Raw genomic sequence first — 19,080 nt, forward strand, 5'->3', positions numbered from 1 at the left:
TTGGTGGCTATCGTAGTTCCAGTTACTGAATAACAGTCAAGTATGCATGGTTTTATAATTTTTGAAAAAAAAGTATAAATATATTTGTAATTTAAATTTTTGGCTGAACATTAAATTTCGCAAGTATGCTGTAACGCTAATCTATTTGAAAGTTCCCCAGCATTTCATCTGTACTACTTCTACTCGATTCATATGAAAAGTGAAGAACATGAAAACTAAAATGGTTGAAATTCGTAGTTGAAAAACTTTTATTCAAAGGCTGTAAATCTGCTTTTAAACATTATATTATTCTTACTTTATTCTGTAGTCTTGAATTACTAATTTAAAGTACAGATGTTTTAGTTATTATAATAATATTCTTTAAACCGATACATGCTATTTTGCTTTCTGTATTTGTATTTTATGAGCTTATAAGTAATTTAGTTTAATATATACTTATATTTTTCCATTTGGTAATATTTATTTTCTCACTATTTTGACATTTAAGGCATATTTTTCAGGTTATATTTACAAACCGAGTATCAATAAAAGAGCACCCTAAAATTAATGAATGGCTAACTTTAGTTGAAAAAGAAATGAGGATGACTTTAGCAACTCTTTTGGCATCTGCAGTTTCAAACATTGGTCCATTTAAAGGTGGATCCATCGATCAGAAGGCATACATGAGTTGGGTAGATGACTATCAGGTAATATTGCATTTTTTTAAAAAATAAATTAGCAGAATTTCATTCACAAAATTTTAGACTTTTTTGTTGTGGAAACCTATGTAACCAAATAATTCACCTAATTTATGAAGAATACGTGATGTGTGTGAAGTTTCAAAAGCATGTTAAATCTTTACATATTCGATGCACATGCAAAAAGAACAGGAAAGCACTTTGTGTGTGTGAATATAGTATATTGATGTAGATTATATAGGTTTGTGCAAAGAAGCGACAGTTTTAGGATTTTTAATAAATTAATTTTAAATATAGATTAAAAATTCGGTTACTATTTTTGATTTCAATGTCTCATAAAATCGCAGTTTTTGACATGACAGTTTTTGACTGTCATCGCAGTTTTTGACATGACATAGTCTTGGCTGTACTTCATTATGTAATTGTATCAAATTTTTAAAATCAGTTGTTGTAAGTATAAAAATTTTGATTTTTAAATGAAAAATGTTTGTGATTAAATATTTTTCAGGATCTTATTCATTCATATTCATTATAGGCTACAAGGGGTTATTTTCCTGATTTATGTTATTTCTGAAGTGTTAGTATTTTTTAAATGTTAAAATTAGAATGAAAATATTCTTCTAAGAGTTAATAAGAGAAAAATTCTTAAAATTCTGAGTTAATTTACTTATATAGCAGAAAGTGAATGGAAAAATGCACTACCATTTTATTTTCATAATTTCAATTTTTATATTAACTTTCAAAGCATGAAATTAATTCACTGAAATTTCAAAAATGATCAATGGCAATTAAAAAATAATATCCGCAGCTATCTTCAGGAATTCTTGCATAAAAGTAGCATGTATATACATTTAAATATCTCATTGTGTCCACTTGCTATAAATAATCATCTTCAAAAAGTACCAATATTTCTGAAAATATAAAGATAGGTATTGGAAATCATTAGTAATCATGCTGTTTAATAAAGATACCTCCACAGAAAAAATTCGAATTGGTGGATATTTATTGTGTGTTGGTTTCAGTTGGTTTATTTAGAGATGATGTGAGAAAGTTCAGGCCCAGTCACTTTTAATCTCGAAGGCTGGTTTAGAAGCATTAAAATATTTGTATATAAATATTTTAAAAAAATAAATTGAATCATAAAAATTCATAAAAAATAATAAATCATAAACATTTTTTTAATGGACTCTGTTGAAAGCTGGGGATTCTTATAATTATGATATATTTATAAGTAAAGTTTAAGAACACAATGCATATGCTGAGGAGAGAAATTGGAAGAAATTATTAATTTTGATACACACACATAAATGCTTATAAGTTACTGTTTTATTATTAATATGGTTTCACTGCTGGCAAATTACTAATTCAGTAATCATAACAGTTTAATCCTTTATTTGCCTTATTGTTGATTTAGTAAATTTATTTCGATGTCAAAATTCTGCATTATTTTGGTACTATATTTCTTAAATATTGTTATTTTAAGTGAAATTTGTAAGGAATACACAGTGTATACAAAGGGGCCAACGTTATCGTGAGATGAATTTAGCTTCGTTAATTAAATTGAATTTATTACCAAACTAATATTCAGTGTCTAAATATATATATCACCTCCTCCTTTTAGTATTATAATGTAGTATTTATGCAATCATTACGTCTTACAATTAATTCTAAGTGTATTATTATATTCCATCATGTATAAAATAAATTTAAGATAACTGTGGCATCTATAGATATATATTCAGACTCGTTTTAAAAATATAAACAATTTATTTGTATCTATGTATTTATTATATATACATAAAATCTGTACTTTCCCCTCTTTTTTTAGTCTCAAATAGTTGTTTTAGCTGCACAGATTTCATGGTCAGAAGATGTTGAAAGTGCATTACATGCTATTGCTAATGCAGGTGATAGCAATTTAAAACCTTTAGAAGAAGTATTAGCAGCAGTAGAATCAACTTTGACTGTCTTGGCTGATTCTGTTCTTCAGGAGCAACCACCACTCAGGCGTAAAAAATTGGAGCATTTAGTGAGTAATATATTATTATTATGTATACAAGAATGTTTTTTTAAGCATGTGCAAATTTTTGGGAGGGGTAACTTACTCAAAGACATTTTGGAAATACATAGCAATGTATGGGTAGAAGCACATGTGTAGCTTGTTAGAGGGTGTTTTTGTAAAACAGATAAAACCTCCATGCCTGAAATTCATCATTCGATAATCAAGCGCAGAAGTAGAATGAAAGGTTACAGTAATTTCGAGTTAGTAGATATGCAACTAGCATATGGAGTAACCATTTGTAATGGGCAAGCCTCTGTGCACATGTACAGTGAGTTGTGTTCAAATAGGTGGATTCTGAATCACCAGATGTTTGCATGGCTGCATCCAAATTTGTGCTGTACAGAATCTTTTGGGAAAACTCAAAGGAACTGAAATGAATGATACAGGTCTTTGAAGTAGAAGGAATGAATGATACTCTGTTATGCAGAAAGGATTTCATGTGTGAACACATAAGGGATTGCTGCAATCCTCATTTCTCAAGCTATCGTTTGAAGAATCGTGCACTCAGACTAATTGTATCCATACCATGAGGAGGGTATACAGCAACTGCTTCCTGCTGGTAATGCACAACGAGTGGCATATACTGAATGGTGCAAGCAGAAGTGTGTGACGGAATCCCATTTTTCGTCTGTAGTTATATTCATTGACACGGTGTAGTTTAGCAGAGAAGGTGGCTACAATGCACATAACACACATGCATGGGCACTGGACAATCCCAAGAGTATTCAAGCACAGGCAGCATAACATCTTTTTCCAATTGGTGTTTAGGCGAGCATGGTTGGCAACAACCCAAAAGGCCCATATCTCATGCCTGTTCGTTTGGATGGATGGTCTTATAAGATTTTCTTGGAGATAGTCTTGTGTGGGCTGTTAAGTGTTCAAAGCATCCTGCAGCTATGACACAATGATTTGTGATTCCAGCATGATGGCATCCCAGCCCATTTTACTGTTTTCATTTGGCAGCATTTAAATTCAACATTTGGTGAAAGGTAGATTGGTTTCGGTGGTCCTGCTCATTGGCCTGCATGTTTGCCAGACATGCGTAGATTTTGTTCCCTGGGATTACCTGAAAAGCCTTGTATAGGAAACACATGTGGTGAATGAGGAAGATCTTATCGCATGCATTAGCATAGCTAGCGTGATCGTCAGTGAGACTCCTGGTACATTTCAAAACGTACAAGATTCCATGTTGTACCAGTGTCATGCTTGCAGCTGTAATTTTGAACATTTGCTGTGGCATCTGAATATCACAACTATATCAGTTTGCTCATTAAAATATAATTATTTACATCACCCTCTCTTATGTTTTCTCTGCACTCTAGCATATGAGGATTGCATTTCCATCACTACATTGCTATGTAATTCTCAATCGCCTTGGAGTAACCTACTTCACCCTGAGGTTTGTGCATATGCTTAAGTGAATCACATTGTGTAAATGTAAGAATTAAATTATGCATGATAATTTGTTATTTTGGAATATAGATAACTATTGTACTTTTTCCCTAAAAAGAGTTATTTCCTAAAATTTTTAAAACCATGCTCCATTCCTTGAAAAAACATTTTTCAAACTGTAAGGTATGTTTATAAAATTTAATACTGAAAGTCTTATCACAGATTTAAAGAAGAATTAGAAATTGAGACTTCCTAATATTTCAGGCCAACATTCAGTTAAATTGAATCATTAAGAATCAGAAAATGGGAATCAACAAATAAAACTGATATTCAACAAAAAAGCTGAATAAAATTTATATCTAAGTAAGAATTGAAATGGCATATTGCTTAACACTAAATTAACACTTACATACAAAGCACATATAAATGAAAGAAATTTTGTTTAAAAATTAAATTTTGTAGAAAATACTCATATTTGATAACAATAAACAATTACATATTTATTTATTTATTTAATGCATATTTAGGGCTTTGTTGTCTCACAAACTGATAAAGTTATTTAAATTGATTTAATTGCTAAAACATATGAGTGTTATGTGAGAGGTCAAAATATAAGGAGTCAAATCTGATTCTCAATGGCCATCAGATAATAGCTAATAGGCCCGTTTTGCACAAACCAATGATCTCGAAACAAACAGTAAAGACAGGCCGTAGTACATCTTGCATCATGTACTGGGCAACCATCTTGCTAATACTACAGACTTGAAGAAGCCTGTGGTAGTGGGAGATCTTCTAACATCTGTAGAAATTCATCTGTTACCAGGTTAACATACTTATTGGGATCCATTGTTCCACCTATGTGCAAAGAGACTAAGAGATGATGATTAATTATTTTACATCACCCGTTTACCCTCGATTAACACTTATGTTCCACTTGACGAAGCCAAAGAAAATTATTTATAGACCGTTAGTTCATGTTTCTGCAGTTTATGTGGCTGTGATTCGTAAAATTTGCTTCATCATTAAAAAAGATGCATGGCAAATATGTGCATTATGTCTTAACATCTATGCAGAAAATATTAACATGATTTACTTAATCATTTCCATGTAATTTTTTATAGAGACAGAGAGATTAAAGGGTTGGAACTTATGACAGTGGAGAATATGTAGCACATTTGGCTGACTGATGCCACTTCTTATAATTTTCCAGGAACTAATTTGCAGATCTACTGCACTAGAAATTAAAACATTAATTTCACCCTTTTCTCCAGTCTTTTTTGTGTTTCTATTATACTTTCTAGGTGTTACACTTCTAGTTTCTTGTATTTTATTAAAAGGGCTTATAAATAATTGTTGAAATGTTTATGTCTTTTGAGATATTCTTTGGCATTTGCATTACCAGAACAAATGTAAAGGAAGCATACAGGAAAAAAACTGTTGTGACAAACTAATATGCGGAAAAATTAAGAATTTCATGGCATATTAAGTGTAGCATTGTAAATAGGATGAGAAAGAGATCTGATACACAAAATATGTGAAATACATTTAATGGCAACTATAACTGTATGGATTCTTAGTTGTTGTATGATGTTTTAAACTATGAAGTACTTAGAATAATGTCTTAAAGTATGTTTATGATTTAACTAATAGGTATGACAAATATGAAAAATTATTAGTCTGATGTTTAGAATTTAAATTTAAGGAATAAGTATTCATGTGAACTGTTTGTTACCCATGGCTATTATGCAAAGCAATAAATTGCACTTTTTAAAGAAGACTGTAAACAAATGTAAAGGAAGCTTTAGAAAATCGTTCAAATTTCATAAATTTCCTAAGCCAGTGGTTCTCAAACTCTTTCGAGTCGCGGTGTCTTTTCATTTAAAAATTTTCCATGGTGCCTTAAGTAAAAGCATGACTAGTAATAAGTAATATTTAAAAATAACTAAAACTTGTCTATCATCATTATTTAACTTTTTTTTTACTTTATTAACATCAAATTAATAATTAATATGATGGATAAGCCTGCAAATCACTGCTCATTTTCTCAAATCATAGAATTGGACATGGCGACTACCCTCATGTCTTTTTCCAAACTCATTTTTGCTCTATACTTGCTTTTTATTATTGAAAGTAGAATTAAAATCCACTGAGCCACTTAGAAGGAGATATTATTCTTTTATTAAAACCCAAAATTCTGTCAATTCCATCCCAAGCAGCATGCATTCGTAAATTGCACGAGAAAAATACGTGCAATTTACGAATGGCCTTTCGTATAAAAAACGTTCAAGTTAAACATAAAAATATCATAAAAAGTGTCCAGTGGCAATTACTAAATATTTACGTATATTTTTACGTTATACTATACGTAACTTTTACGTAAAATTTAGGTATATTTACGCGAGAGACTGCTGTTCATTCGCAACTTTCACGTATAATATACGTAAATTTCTGGGATTTACATATATTTTTAGTAAAAATTTATGTATATTTAGTAAAATTTACGTAAATCTCCCCGATTTTTTACTGTATATAAACGTATATATTAGGTAAAAATTAAGGAAGATATTCACTGTATTTTACGGTACTAAAACGTATATATTTGATAGAAATTAGCATATATATTTCCCGTATTTTATGGTACAAAAACGCATATATGTGATAGTAATTGACCTAAATCTTCCCCATGTTTTCTTTGCATATGCGAATGACTGGTAAAAATTTAATCTGATGTATTCTCCGCTTTACTGCGTATAAATGCACATTTCTGGTAAAAAATTTGCATAAATCTCTAATTACCTTTTTACTGCATTTTTCGTAAAATGTACTTATTTTAATCTCATATTTTTTATAGAAATCTATGCAAAAACTTTCTGCATGCTATGATTAAAAGGTAAAATGTCATTTTTATATCAAATTCTTACATATCTGTCTTTTAGTTATGTACAACAATATGGAATATATATAACTGGAAAATTTAAATGCACTAGTAAATGAAAAAAAAAAAAAAAAAATTCTATTAAGAAATTACGTAACACTTAAAGGTTGAAAATCACTTTTAATATTTCATTTCAAAGTGACTTCAAAATATGCAATAAATTTCATAAACATCAATTCTATGTTTTAAGTCAATTAATGCTATTGTTCATTTACATTTTTGTTTACTAAATTCATTTCATAAATTTAAATTTAGTAAACAGCTGTAGCAAACAGTTGTTTACTAAATTCATTTCATTATTGCTAAATAACACTTTAAATAAATTATTTGCTTTTCCGAAGGACATTTTTTTATGCCATGAAAATGAACGATAGCATTAATTGATTTAAAACATAGAATTCAGGTTTACAAAGTTTATTGCATATTTTGTAGTCACTTTGAAATGAAATATTAAAAGTGATTTTCAGCCTTTAAGTGTTACGTAATTTTTTAATAGAAATTAATTTTTTTTTGCATTTAAATTTTCCAGTTATATATATTCCATATTGCTGTACATACCTAAAAGGTGGATATGTAAAAATTTGATATCAAATTACATTTTATCTTTTAATCATAATATGCAGAACATTTTTGCATAGATTTATATAAAAAATATGAGATTAAAATAAGCACATTTTACGAAAAATGCGGTAAAAAGGTAATTGGAGATTTATCCAAAAATGTGCACTTATACACAGTAAAGAGAAGACATTGGACTAAATTTTTACCAAAGTCATTCGCATATGCAAAGAAAACATAGGGAAGATTTAGGTCAATTATTATCAAATATATAAGTTTTTGTACCGTAAAATACAGGGAATATCTACGTTAATTTCTATCTAAAGTACAATATAGTTAATTACCAAATTCTGTAAACGACTGTAGCGCAAAAGAAAACATCATAGTGTGCTAAATTTTAAAATTGTTAAATATAGATCAGGAGGTATATTGTAGAAAACTTACCTTTTCCAATAGTTACGAAGTTTACTTTTTGCGTATTTTTCTTGAAGATGAATGTTTAATGTCACAAATATTGCATTCATATCTTCAGATAATGCACAAATATATATATATATATTTATTAAGTTTATCAAAAACATGTTAAAGAAAATATTATTAATTTTCATGTAAGTTAATAGAGTAACTTCTGTTTTAGTTACACACATAATTATGATATGTAAAAATTTTACTTTTATCAGTCAATTTTGCAATGTATTGTAATCTATTATTGTTGTCTTTCTCAGTTTAAAATCTTATAAATAGTATATTACATCAGTACTAAAAGTTGACCTCTACAAAAGAAATGCTTTATCCAGGCATTTTTAAAAAGTTCCCTTTTACAATGTAACCGTTAATTTCATAAATAAGTTCATAAAATTATGCAAATTCAAAAGTACCTAAATATGTTCTTTATTTTATCTTATATACCAGATAAAACTTTAAAAAGTTAATTTGTTTAGGATTATTGAATTTTTTAAATATTTATGTCATGTGACTTTTTCTATAACATCATTATAAATGTACATGTTGATGTGGACATACCAATTATTTTTTTCATCAAATAACTTTATGGTATTAAATGATTTAAAAGGAGGCAACTGGACAAAATAAAGCAATTAGAAGTTGGCTAATGCAGTGCATTTTAGATTACGCTCATATGATGACAATGAGTTATTTAAATTATAAAATTATTATTAACATATCCCACATAAATTAACAAGTATCAAATTTCAAGTTGTTTGAAGTATTATGAACTGTAATACTTGCAAAAGAAATACACATGAAATTAATTTAAGAATTAGGTTTATTTTACAGGTATTCGAAAACTGCAATTACTGTTAAACAATAAAAACTAACATTAAATCTGAAGAGCATAATTTTTTTCAATAATAAAATTCAACATAAATTTCATTCAGCTTCGCCATACTTGTTCTATATTTCGCTGTCTTTAATATCCTGCTCGATTTTTGTAAAAGTGAATTCTTTGTCACCCAATGTTTTGAGAACAGCTCCTAAACAAGAAAAAGAAAAATTTGTAATAATTTCACACTTCAGATGTTTTCAGTTTTAAAATATAGTTGAAGTATTAAAAGATGCATATAAAATGTACTGAGTATTTCATATTTAAAAATTTACATTTCAGTAATTAAAAATTTAAGTTCATATTATCACACAGTAAACTTCAATTATATACCTCACACAATGCCTATAATTTCAATTAAAAAATACCTAAAGATTTGTTTAGAACTGCAAGGTTAAGAAAGTCTTTAATGGCTATGTTTGTATTTAAGTACATGAGAAAAAACTTAATTTTGTATTAATTATATTGCATTAGCCTTTCCAATTTTACTCCTACATATAGTAAAGAATATTCACTTTCTTACAAATAACTTTTTCTTAAATAATGAGCAAGCAGAAAACTAATTACAACACCATATACATATAACAGAATACTTCATCAACATACGTATATGCATTAACAGGGTATTTTACACATTTCAATAAACCAGAAACCAATACACAATCAAAAGTATTATCAGTAAATTCCTCCAGAATCAGAATACAAATCTTTAATTATGATAACAATGGCATCTCAGTTTGCAATATAAAATATTTTAAGTCTACATTTATATGCATTCTAAGCAAACAGAAAGCTGAATAACAATAAAATTATAAATACCATAAAAAAGTTAAAAGCCACGTAGAATGATAGCAAGACTAAATGAAGTATTCCTTCAAAAATCAATTTAAATTCAAAAATTTGCCTTCCTATTTAACATCTCAAAATAGGGTTACTGCTTTCACTAACTAAATTTCCTGTCTTGGCAAAATAAAAATTGTCACTTCTGTTGCAGAAAATATTTGCTGCAAACTTTGTATGCAAATAATCCAGTGAAAAAAATTTAATTGTGGCTTGAATATTTTCTTTATTAAATAAATGAAAAATTCCCACGTAATATTAATTTATGATCCACATGAAGCTTTTTACCTCTACCATATCATGCAGCTATTTTAAAATATATGCTCTCATATAAAAGCCACAGAATTTTTTTACCAATATTAATATCGTATAAATCATTAATAAATCTTCTAAAAACAGCCCAAAAATTTCTGAATTTGATACCCAAAACATAATTCTACGTAACTGCTAATGTATACATTTGCTTGCACTTACATTATACACACAAAAACTTAACATATTAACTTTAATAAATTCTTAATTAGCAGGATGACTCAATTAAGGCAAAAAATGAAAGAAATCTACCTGATGGAATAATTGTAAAAGTTATATTTAAAAAAAGCTAATAAATACTGTTTACCTTACACATGGCAGAAATTGAGTAAACTGTATGCAGCTGGATTATTTATTAGGAATAGGAGTTAGCTCAAAGTATCAGGTTCAGTATTCCTCCTTACTTGCTTTGGGAACATTAAATGACCTGACTCGGAACAGGGAGCTTACTAAAGCTATGTTCAATAAATGTGGGAAGTAGACAAGATACACAGGAAGGGTATACGTAACCCTTTATTTTTCTCTCTTTACAATGATTTCCGGACTTCGGAATACAGAGACCAACCACTTGTGGTCTGAACGTAAGAATATAAAAATATTAACTAAACTAACTTTGGATTAATAAACAAGTGCCTACTTGAAAATTGGCCGTATATTAACAGAAAGGCCGTATGTAGTACAGAGAACTGTTAACACTACGATATAAAATTATCAAGAGGATTAAACCTCTGGCCTTGAAGGCAACCAGCAACCGAGTAAAACTGCTATGGCAAGCGGCCTACTTCTAATCACTCCTTCCTCTCTCTTGCTTGGCAAAAAGCCACAACTTAAGTACTTGGCGCTAGCAAGACAAATTTGCATAAATAAGTTAAAGCTTTTAATTCTGGCCGGAAGTAGAAAATAAGAGGTGATAGTAAAGATTTAAAATAAAATAAACGTTAGTAAAACTTAAGATCCTTACATACTTCCCGCCAGAGTTAATTAGTTTGAAACTGAGGTCTAAAACGACCTTGTTGAAAACTTTTAGCTCTAGAATCTAACACGAGGCCAATCTTTTACAAACATTTCTCACTAGAAACTAGAAATTTAAAAAAAAATCATTTTTTACATTATCAACTTCATGGACAATTACTTTTCATCTGTACTGCATCTAAACAGGAGCTCTTAGTTGAAATCTGGTTCCTTCCAGAGATCTGGAAGGAAAACTAGTTTAATGAAATGTTACACAATTTAATGGCAAGTAACATGAATACTTATATTTCTCTTAACATTCTTATTTCATTCATGACGTTATTTAATTCTCTCCCCGTTCTCTCTGACATGTGTTGTAAAAGAAAACACCAAACACGAACGTGTTTATGTACAAGTGTTCAACACTACCGCCTGCAATCAAAACACTAACGTGTTAAAATTCAACATAACAAGACCTCATAACACACCTTATATTCATCTCTAAACCCTGAGGTACTATTCTGAAAGTGGCTAACTCTGAAGTGTAGCGTCAGAGAGCCTAACTTCATTCATTCAACCTTTAACACATATTCACAATAATTTTCTCTTTTTACAGTCACACGAATAAGTTAAAAGTTTTGGCATTACTTTCACTTTTAACATATCACAGTATTTCTTAACGTTTAAAATAACAGTTCACATTGTATATAAGGACATAATAACATGCCGTTAATTTTACGCATTTTAAAACATACATTAGTAGTACATTGTTAACTTCTATTCTTTTCCAAGCAAGTGCCAATTCTTCTACATTGAAATACTACATTTCAAAAGTCTTTCAGACTAAAACTTCTTTCTTGCCAGAATGTTTTAAATAAAATTTTATACAATAACTTTTACAATATTCAAGTATTTACACATTCCTATTATACATTATTTTTAGTTTTACTCACGAGTAATTGAAAAACATAATACCAAAATAGGTAACAACTCATTTCTCGCCTTTTTGGTGATAAAGGTAGACCTCACATGAGGTAAAACGTCTTGAAATCTGCCACTTGCAGTAAGAATGAAAGATTAACTTAAGGTTGCAAAGTAACATGAAGTTTTACTTATCTTTGTGATATTTGGACATCCTTTTTTCTGCCCAGTCCTGGAACGTAGCGAAGACTAGCGTTTGGTTTATCTTCCTTCTTGTGCGGGTTCGCCCTTCAGTTCCTTCCTCTATGAGCTTTCTTTTCCTTCCAGTTCGGTCACCCTTGAAGACCTTCTTTTTAGCCTCTGCCTGTGGTCTTAGCCGTTTGATGGCAGCTGGTCTTGGCGGAACCGGGACACTTCTCTCTCGTTCCTGCTTGGATCTCGTTGCTGGCTGTTCAAATTTTCCTTGTTTCTTTGCCTCCGCAGCTGGTGTTCCTTCAGCAATTCGTCGACATTTGCTGCGTAGACTCCTGTCCGATGGGTAGATCTTCTGTTTGGGAGCCGGGTTATAGTTGCCATTATTTCTCCTGGCTCTCTTTGCATTCGTCGTACTTCTCCCTTCTTCATTCTGGGGGTGGTCGTGCTATCTCTTTCCTGGTCAGTGGAACGGCTTCTTTTTCTTGTTACCTTCAATTTTCCAACGGGAAAACTTTCTTTTCAATTGCTCCTGCCTCCTAATGGCTTGCCCTTGTAATTGTCGTTGTTCCACGTCTGGAGCTTGTGCCTGCGGTGCCAGCCATGCCGGATTCTGCCAAAGATCTTTAAATATTTGCATTTTATTACGGTTATAGAATGGTTTTATCTGGTCAATGTTTGCGGAGCATGTTTCACCATTCCTTTCTTTTAACACCACTACAGCCCGAGTTATTTTTTCTATGACATATGGTCCTTCAAATCGTGGAAAAAATTTGGCAGTTTTATCTTCTGGTGCTGAAGAAAGTGAATGCTTAATTTTCAACACTTCATCTCCTACTTTATAAGTTACTCCCCGTTGTTTCATATCGTAATAAAGTTTCTGTTTCCTCTGTGCTACTTCAGTGTTCTTTTTTGCTTCTTTAATTAATTTTTCTATATCACCCATTTTAAATTCTGGGGCTCTTTGTTGAACATAAAATAATTTATCTAACGGCATTATAATCTTTCTGCCTAAAAATAACTCAGCAGGAGTTTTGCCCGTTGTATCATGTTTTGTGGTCCTAAGGGCGAAAGCTAATTCATTGACATAGTTATCCCAGCTTTTACGAAAATTTTTAACATAACTATGGATAATTTTCACTATATTTCTATTGACCCATTCCGCTATATTTGATTGCGGCCGATACGGGACCATTTTTAAATGACGTATGCCCAGTTTTTGGCACATGTCTTCAAATATATTACTTACAAATTGAGGACCATTATCCGATATAACTTTTAGGGGCGCCCCGTATTTTAAAATATATTTATTTAAAATAGAATCAGTAACTAATTTCGCGGAGGCTCGTTTTAAGAGAACAATTTTTGTCCACTTACTAAAATGATCAACCATAACAAGGAGATACCGACTTTTATTTAACTGACATTTTGGGAAAGGGCCCAATAAATCGATGCCAATTATTTCATTTGGAAATTCGGATTTAATGCTATTTAGAAACCCGGCCGGGCGGAAATTAATATAATTAAATGCTTGACATGTTGGGCAGGACTGGACATAAGCCCTTGTTAACTTTTGCAGTTCAGGAAAATAGACTGATTCGCATACGCGTTGGATAGTTTTTCAAATACCAGCATGAGAAGCTAAAGGGCAGTCATGGAGCTCCTGCAGGATATTTAATCTAAGACTAGCTGGGATAACAGGTCGAAATTCGTTGTTGGAATTTGTAGTTTTTGTATAAAATAATAGACCATCTATTAGTTCGTAATAGGCCGCCCTATTTCTTATCGCCACAATATCTTGGTGGCTAGAATTTTTAGGATCCTTTAAATACTCATAAATGTTTTTAAATTCAGGATCCTTACCCAGTTCGGTTATTACAGTTTCTCGGGAATGTATCGTACATGCTCTGAGCATTGCCACCTTTACAGTATTACCTCCTTCATCTATTTTTATTCTGGATAGGGCATCTGCTACGATATTTTCTTTTCCGGGGGTGTGCTTAATTACCAAAGTATACTCTTGTAACTTGAGTGCCCATCTTATTAACCTGGGGATAAGTTTTTTCCTGAGTACAATCTAGTTACCGCCGCATGATCAGAATACACTGTTACTGGCGCCCTTCCAAAATAGACTTGGAACTTTTGCACTGCTAACAGAACTGCAAGTGCCTCTCTCTCAGTCGCGGAATAATTTCTTTGTGTTTGATTTAAAGTTCTACTAAAAAATGCCACGGGCTGCTGATTTTTCGAAAGTACAGCTCCTACCGCATAATCCGAAGCATTCGCTGAAATTTCTAAATTCTCATCGTTCAATAGCTGCAAAATCTTTAATAAAGGACCTATAATATGAACAAAGTCCTAGAAAAGAAGACAGCTTCTTCGCCGTATTTGGTGGCGGATACTTTTGCACAGCGATTATTTTTGATTCGTCCGTCTCGATTCCTTTCTGAGATATTTTGTAACCTAAGTATTTTAATTCAGGGGCTGCAAATTTGCACTTTTCGACATTAACTTTTAGACCGGCCTCATTTAATAATGAAAACACATCTCGTAAATCCTGTACTTGTTGGTCCAGATTATCACTAGTAATAATGATATCGTCTAAATAGATAAATGTGGTCTTTCCTAGAATAGGCCTTAGTACAATGTCCATACATCGCTGAAATGTTGCCGGTGCCCCTGAAAGGCCAAACGGCATACGCAGGAATGCATAAGTGCCAGACTTGGTTATAAAATCAGTCTTAGGCACATCTTCCAGTCTAACCCCTATTTGAAAATAACCAGTCGTTAAGTCTAACGTAGTCATGTAGTTGGTAGAAGTTATGTTCCTTAGAATTTCTTCAATAATAGGTAACTTTTATACGGGATATTTAGTCATGGAGTTTAATTTACGGTCAATCGCAAAACGCCACCTTTTAAGGATGTGTTACTTGATAGTCATTGTTTTTCTTACATAAAAGAACCAGGCTAGCATAACTACTTGAGATGGGCATTATGATCTTTTTACGTAACATATCTCTAATGTGCCACTCTATAATTTTTTCTTTATTCTTATCATACCGGTATGGTTTGTGGCGAACTGGCAGTGAATCTCCGGTGTCGATACTATGGTTAGTAACTTGAGTAAATCCTGGAATATCACTAAATAACGAAGCAAATTCACTTACCACTTGTCGGATTTTTTGTTGCTCTTCCTTAGGCAGGTGGTCAAGGTTTAACATTGGTGGTTCTGTTTTTTCTTCCCGAACTGGTTTCATCGTCAGCTTAAGGGACGCTTCGTTAAAATCCAGCGTTGCTTCTGCCTCTGAAAGAAAATCTATCCCTAAGATGATATGTGCTTGCAAATTCTTTACTATAAAAAACATAATCTTTACTTGTCGTCCTTGATACGAACGTATAGCGGTAATTTACCTATGTACTTGCATCTTTCTCCCTGCGCAGTTAACACTGTCGTATTATCCAAATTATATATGCGGTATTTACGAAAATACTTCCTAAAAAAATCTTCTGCCGCACAGGAACGCTGAGCGCCTGTATCCAGGAGTGTGGTGGCTGGGATGTTATTCACCAACACTTCAATCGTTGGAAGAGTCAAATTTTTCACCATCACTGTATTTAACTTGAAGGAAGAGGGGTTTTCTAGGCCTTCGGATTTCCGCACCCTCCCGTCAGCAGAAATCTGTTTTAGTTTAAATCTTGTTTTTTCCTTTCCATGCTTTCCTTCTTTTTCCACTGGCCTTGAGACTTTTTTCCTAGATTACTATTGAACTGTCGACGTTCGCCGGTTGTTTTTGGATACTCGGGTTTCCTTGCCCACTGATTTGCTTTGCTTCCGTAGCCGTGTTCTTGACTTTGCTGTGGTCTTGGCGCACCAAATTGGGTTCGTTGCTCATACTGGCGTCTTCTTTCAATGTCCGCCATTCTTCTACTTTCAAACTGGATTGCTAGCTCAAATAACTTTTCCAGTGTAGTCGGATTCCTTAATTCAATAAATTCTTGTACTTGGGGAAGTAACCTCGGCAAAATCACTTGAATTATCTCAGGATCCGGGCGGTTTCCATACAAGAGTTTGAAGACGTGAATTTTTCTTAAAATAAAGGTGGAAAGATTTTCGATTCGTTGCTGATATATGCTGAAAAGTTCCGTTTCTAATTTTGCACGATCCCTTACGACAGGGAAGGCTTTTACTAAGGCAGTCTTGAAATTTTCGTAAGTATAGGTGGGACTTCCTGCTTGACCCAAGAGGCTTCTGCCTATACATTTGAACCAATTAAGCGCTTGGCCCCTCAAAGCGCTGGTAGCTAAGGTGACTTTCTGGAACTCATGCACGGGATACAGCATGAAGTGGTCATCCAATTTTTCCAAAAAACTGGTTACCGGTGAGTTTCCATTAAATGTTGCTTCTGGTTTCATCGATGCGCGCATGGTCTGGACGATGTAACCAAATCCTTCTAGGGCGGCAGCTGGCATTTCTGGATTCTGAGCTGCTTCTGCAGGCAGCACAGGTTCTTCTTGAAACTCGGCCATGGTTATTCTTCTTCGTCGGGCGCCACTATCAGGTTCAGTATTCCTACTTACTTGCTTTGGGAACATTAAATGACCTGACTCGGAACAGGGAGCTTACTAAAGTTATGTTCAATAAATGGGGGAAGTAGACAAGATACACAGGAAGGGTATACGAAACCCTTTATTTTTCTCTCTTTACAATGATTTCCGGACTTCGGAATACAGAGACCAACCACTTGTGGTCTGAACGTAAGAATATAAAAATATTAACTAAACTAACTTTGGATTAATAAACAAGTGTCTACTTGAAGATTGGCCGTATATTAACAGAAAGGCCGTATGTAGTACAGAGAACTGTTAACACTACGATATAAAATTATCAAGAGGATTAAACCTCTGGCCTTGAAGGCAACCAGCAACCGAGTAAAACTGCTATGGCAAGCGGCCTGCTCCTAATCACTCCTTCCTCTCTCTTGCTTTGCAAAAAGCCACAACTTAAGTACTTGGCGCTCGCAAGACAAATTTTCATAAATAAGTTAAAGCTTTTAATTCTGGCCGGAAGTAGAAAATAAGAAGTGATAGTAAAGATTTAAAATAAAATAAACGTTAGTAAAACTTAAGATCCTTACAAAAGTACCACTTCTGTAAGACTTTAACCATTTGGGTGCAAAGAAGCATCTCAATTTAAAGAAGAATAAAAGCTAATAGAATTTTATAACTTTTACAATCTAGTACAAATATTAGACACATAAACAACACTAAATGCCATTATTTACTTGCATATTTTCCTTCTTTGTGTACTTTATTCTTTAATTTTTCTGGATATGATTTAGAAACAGACTTATAGTAAAAATGTGTACTGGTTAAAAAAATATTGCTGAAACTGATAAGTCCTTTGAATTGTATACTATAGTGCAAAGAGGGATGGAATATGTGACTAAATATGATAAATCAGATTACAATAACATTAAACAAATAACATGAAAAACTGAAAAAAGAAATTTTATTTGAAATTATTTGTTAACTCATGGAAAGACAGACAGTATTTCCAACTTATTAAATTCAATTACATCTTACCTTTGTCAAACCAATATTGGTACTTTTCCATTTTGCCGGTGCAAGCAATAAAGTTGCCCAAAATGGTACAACCGATGCCAAACAGAATATCCTCACTGGTAACCTTTTACGTTTCATTTTCAAAAGAAATTGCAGCTATTTCTATCAGATTGAATGTTTCTTTTAATACTGGGATACAATTACACAGATTTTTTACCAGATAGTTCAATTCTATGTCCTAAGGCCATTCGCGGTAATTAAATCAATTAGGATGCAATCACACGCTCACCCGAAAATATAGAAAAGGCAAAATCAAGGGTTAAATTCATCAATTCAAATGAGAATGCACTAGTGATGTAAAGCACTGCGGTTTTACATAATTTCTGAGTAAGCTATTCATACGAAATGAAATAATTCTTGCATTTAAACTTGTATTCCAAATTAAGATTTAACTTGAAATTAATGTAGATAATTACTGAAAGAATTAGCGTAGTTTAACATGAGATAACACTTGGGAGTAATGTGATATGAAACGGCGAATCAGAATGTTGTACCATGAAAGCATAGTAAATTCTTAAATTAATCTCTTTTTAAAAATGCAAATTAATGTCTTTCTACAAATTTATTGTCTTTATTTATTATCATTTTACAAAATTTTAAACGATATTAAAATGTTTATGCCTTTAAAATAAAAATTTCTTAGAACTAACATTTGTTAACATTTTTTATGTGTACACTGTGTGTTATCGCCAATAAAGTCTGCTTGGCAAGATTTGCGCCGGCGAAACATAAAAGTACCCTAATATTTTGCATTTTTTTTTTATAATTTTCATAAATTTACTATTTTAGGGAGGCTCGGTAGCACAGTGGCTAGCGCGTCACGCAGCAGCACCAGAGGTCCGGCGTTTGATTCCCAGGCTGGGCAAGGTTGAAACAGCCTTTCATCCCTTGAGTGGGTCGATAAAATTAGCACCAAGTTCCATTGGGGACTAAATACCGGGGGGCCTGCAACAAGCTGACCACTTATGCACAAACACCACAGAGCTCACCGTCTAGAAAGTAGATATCAAGGCATAGCCAGCCATGGCTCTCTAAGGGCTGTTTGTGCCATCCAGTTTACTTTTAAGTTTTACTATTTTAGTAACAAAAGTACATCTGTAACAGGTTTGGTTTAGGTTTATTTGATTACTACAAAGCACAATAGCGCTATTTGCCTAAGGTGAGGAATGCTTTCGTGAAGGACTTTCTAAGGGAAACTGGCTCGTATTCATGTTACACATGGGGAAAACCACGGAAACGGCCACGCAGCCAAACCGCACGCGGGATTCGAACGTCA

At 32.4% G+C, this 19,080-nt stretch overlaps 1 protein-coding gene across 2 annotated transcripts in view; it reads left to right on the forward strand.

Moving 5' to 3' along the window:
- The window catches only part of Dhc64C (dynein heavy chain, cytoplasmic), a 289,295-nt gene that overhangs the window by 106,538 nt on the left and 163,677 nt on the right, over nucleotides 1–19,080 (forward strand). For both annotated transcript variants that reach the window (XM_085817195.1, XM_085817194.1), the window contains exons 32-33: nucleotides 501–686; nucleotides 2,506–2,706. In XM_085817195.1, the coding sequence (XP_085673321.1) occupies nucleotides 501–686; nucleotides 2,506–2,706 (387 nt within the window). The remainder of the gene's footprint in view (nucleotides 1–500; nucleotides 687–2,505; nucleotides 2,707–19,080) is intronic.

Source organism: Stegodyphus dumicola, chromosome 5, assembly GCF_044657685.1.
Source record: "Stegodyphus dumicola isolate Sdum_Otavi_A_Nest chromosome 5, ASM4465768v1".
In the NCBI taxonomy this organism is placed as follows: domain Eukaryota; kingdom Metazoa; phylum Arthropoda; class Arachnida; order Araneae; family Eresidae; genus Stegodyphus; species Stegodyphus dumicola.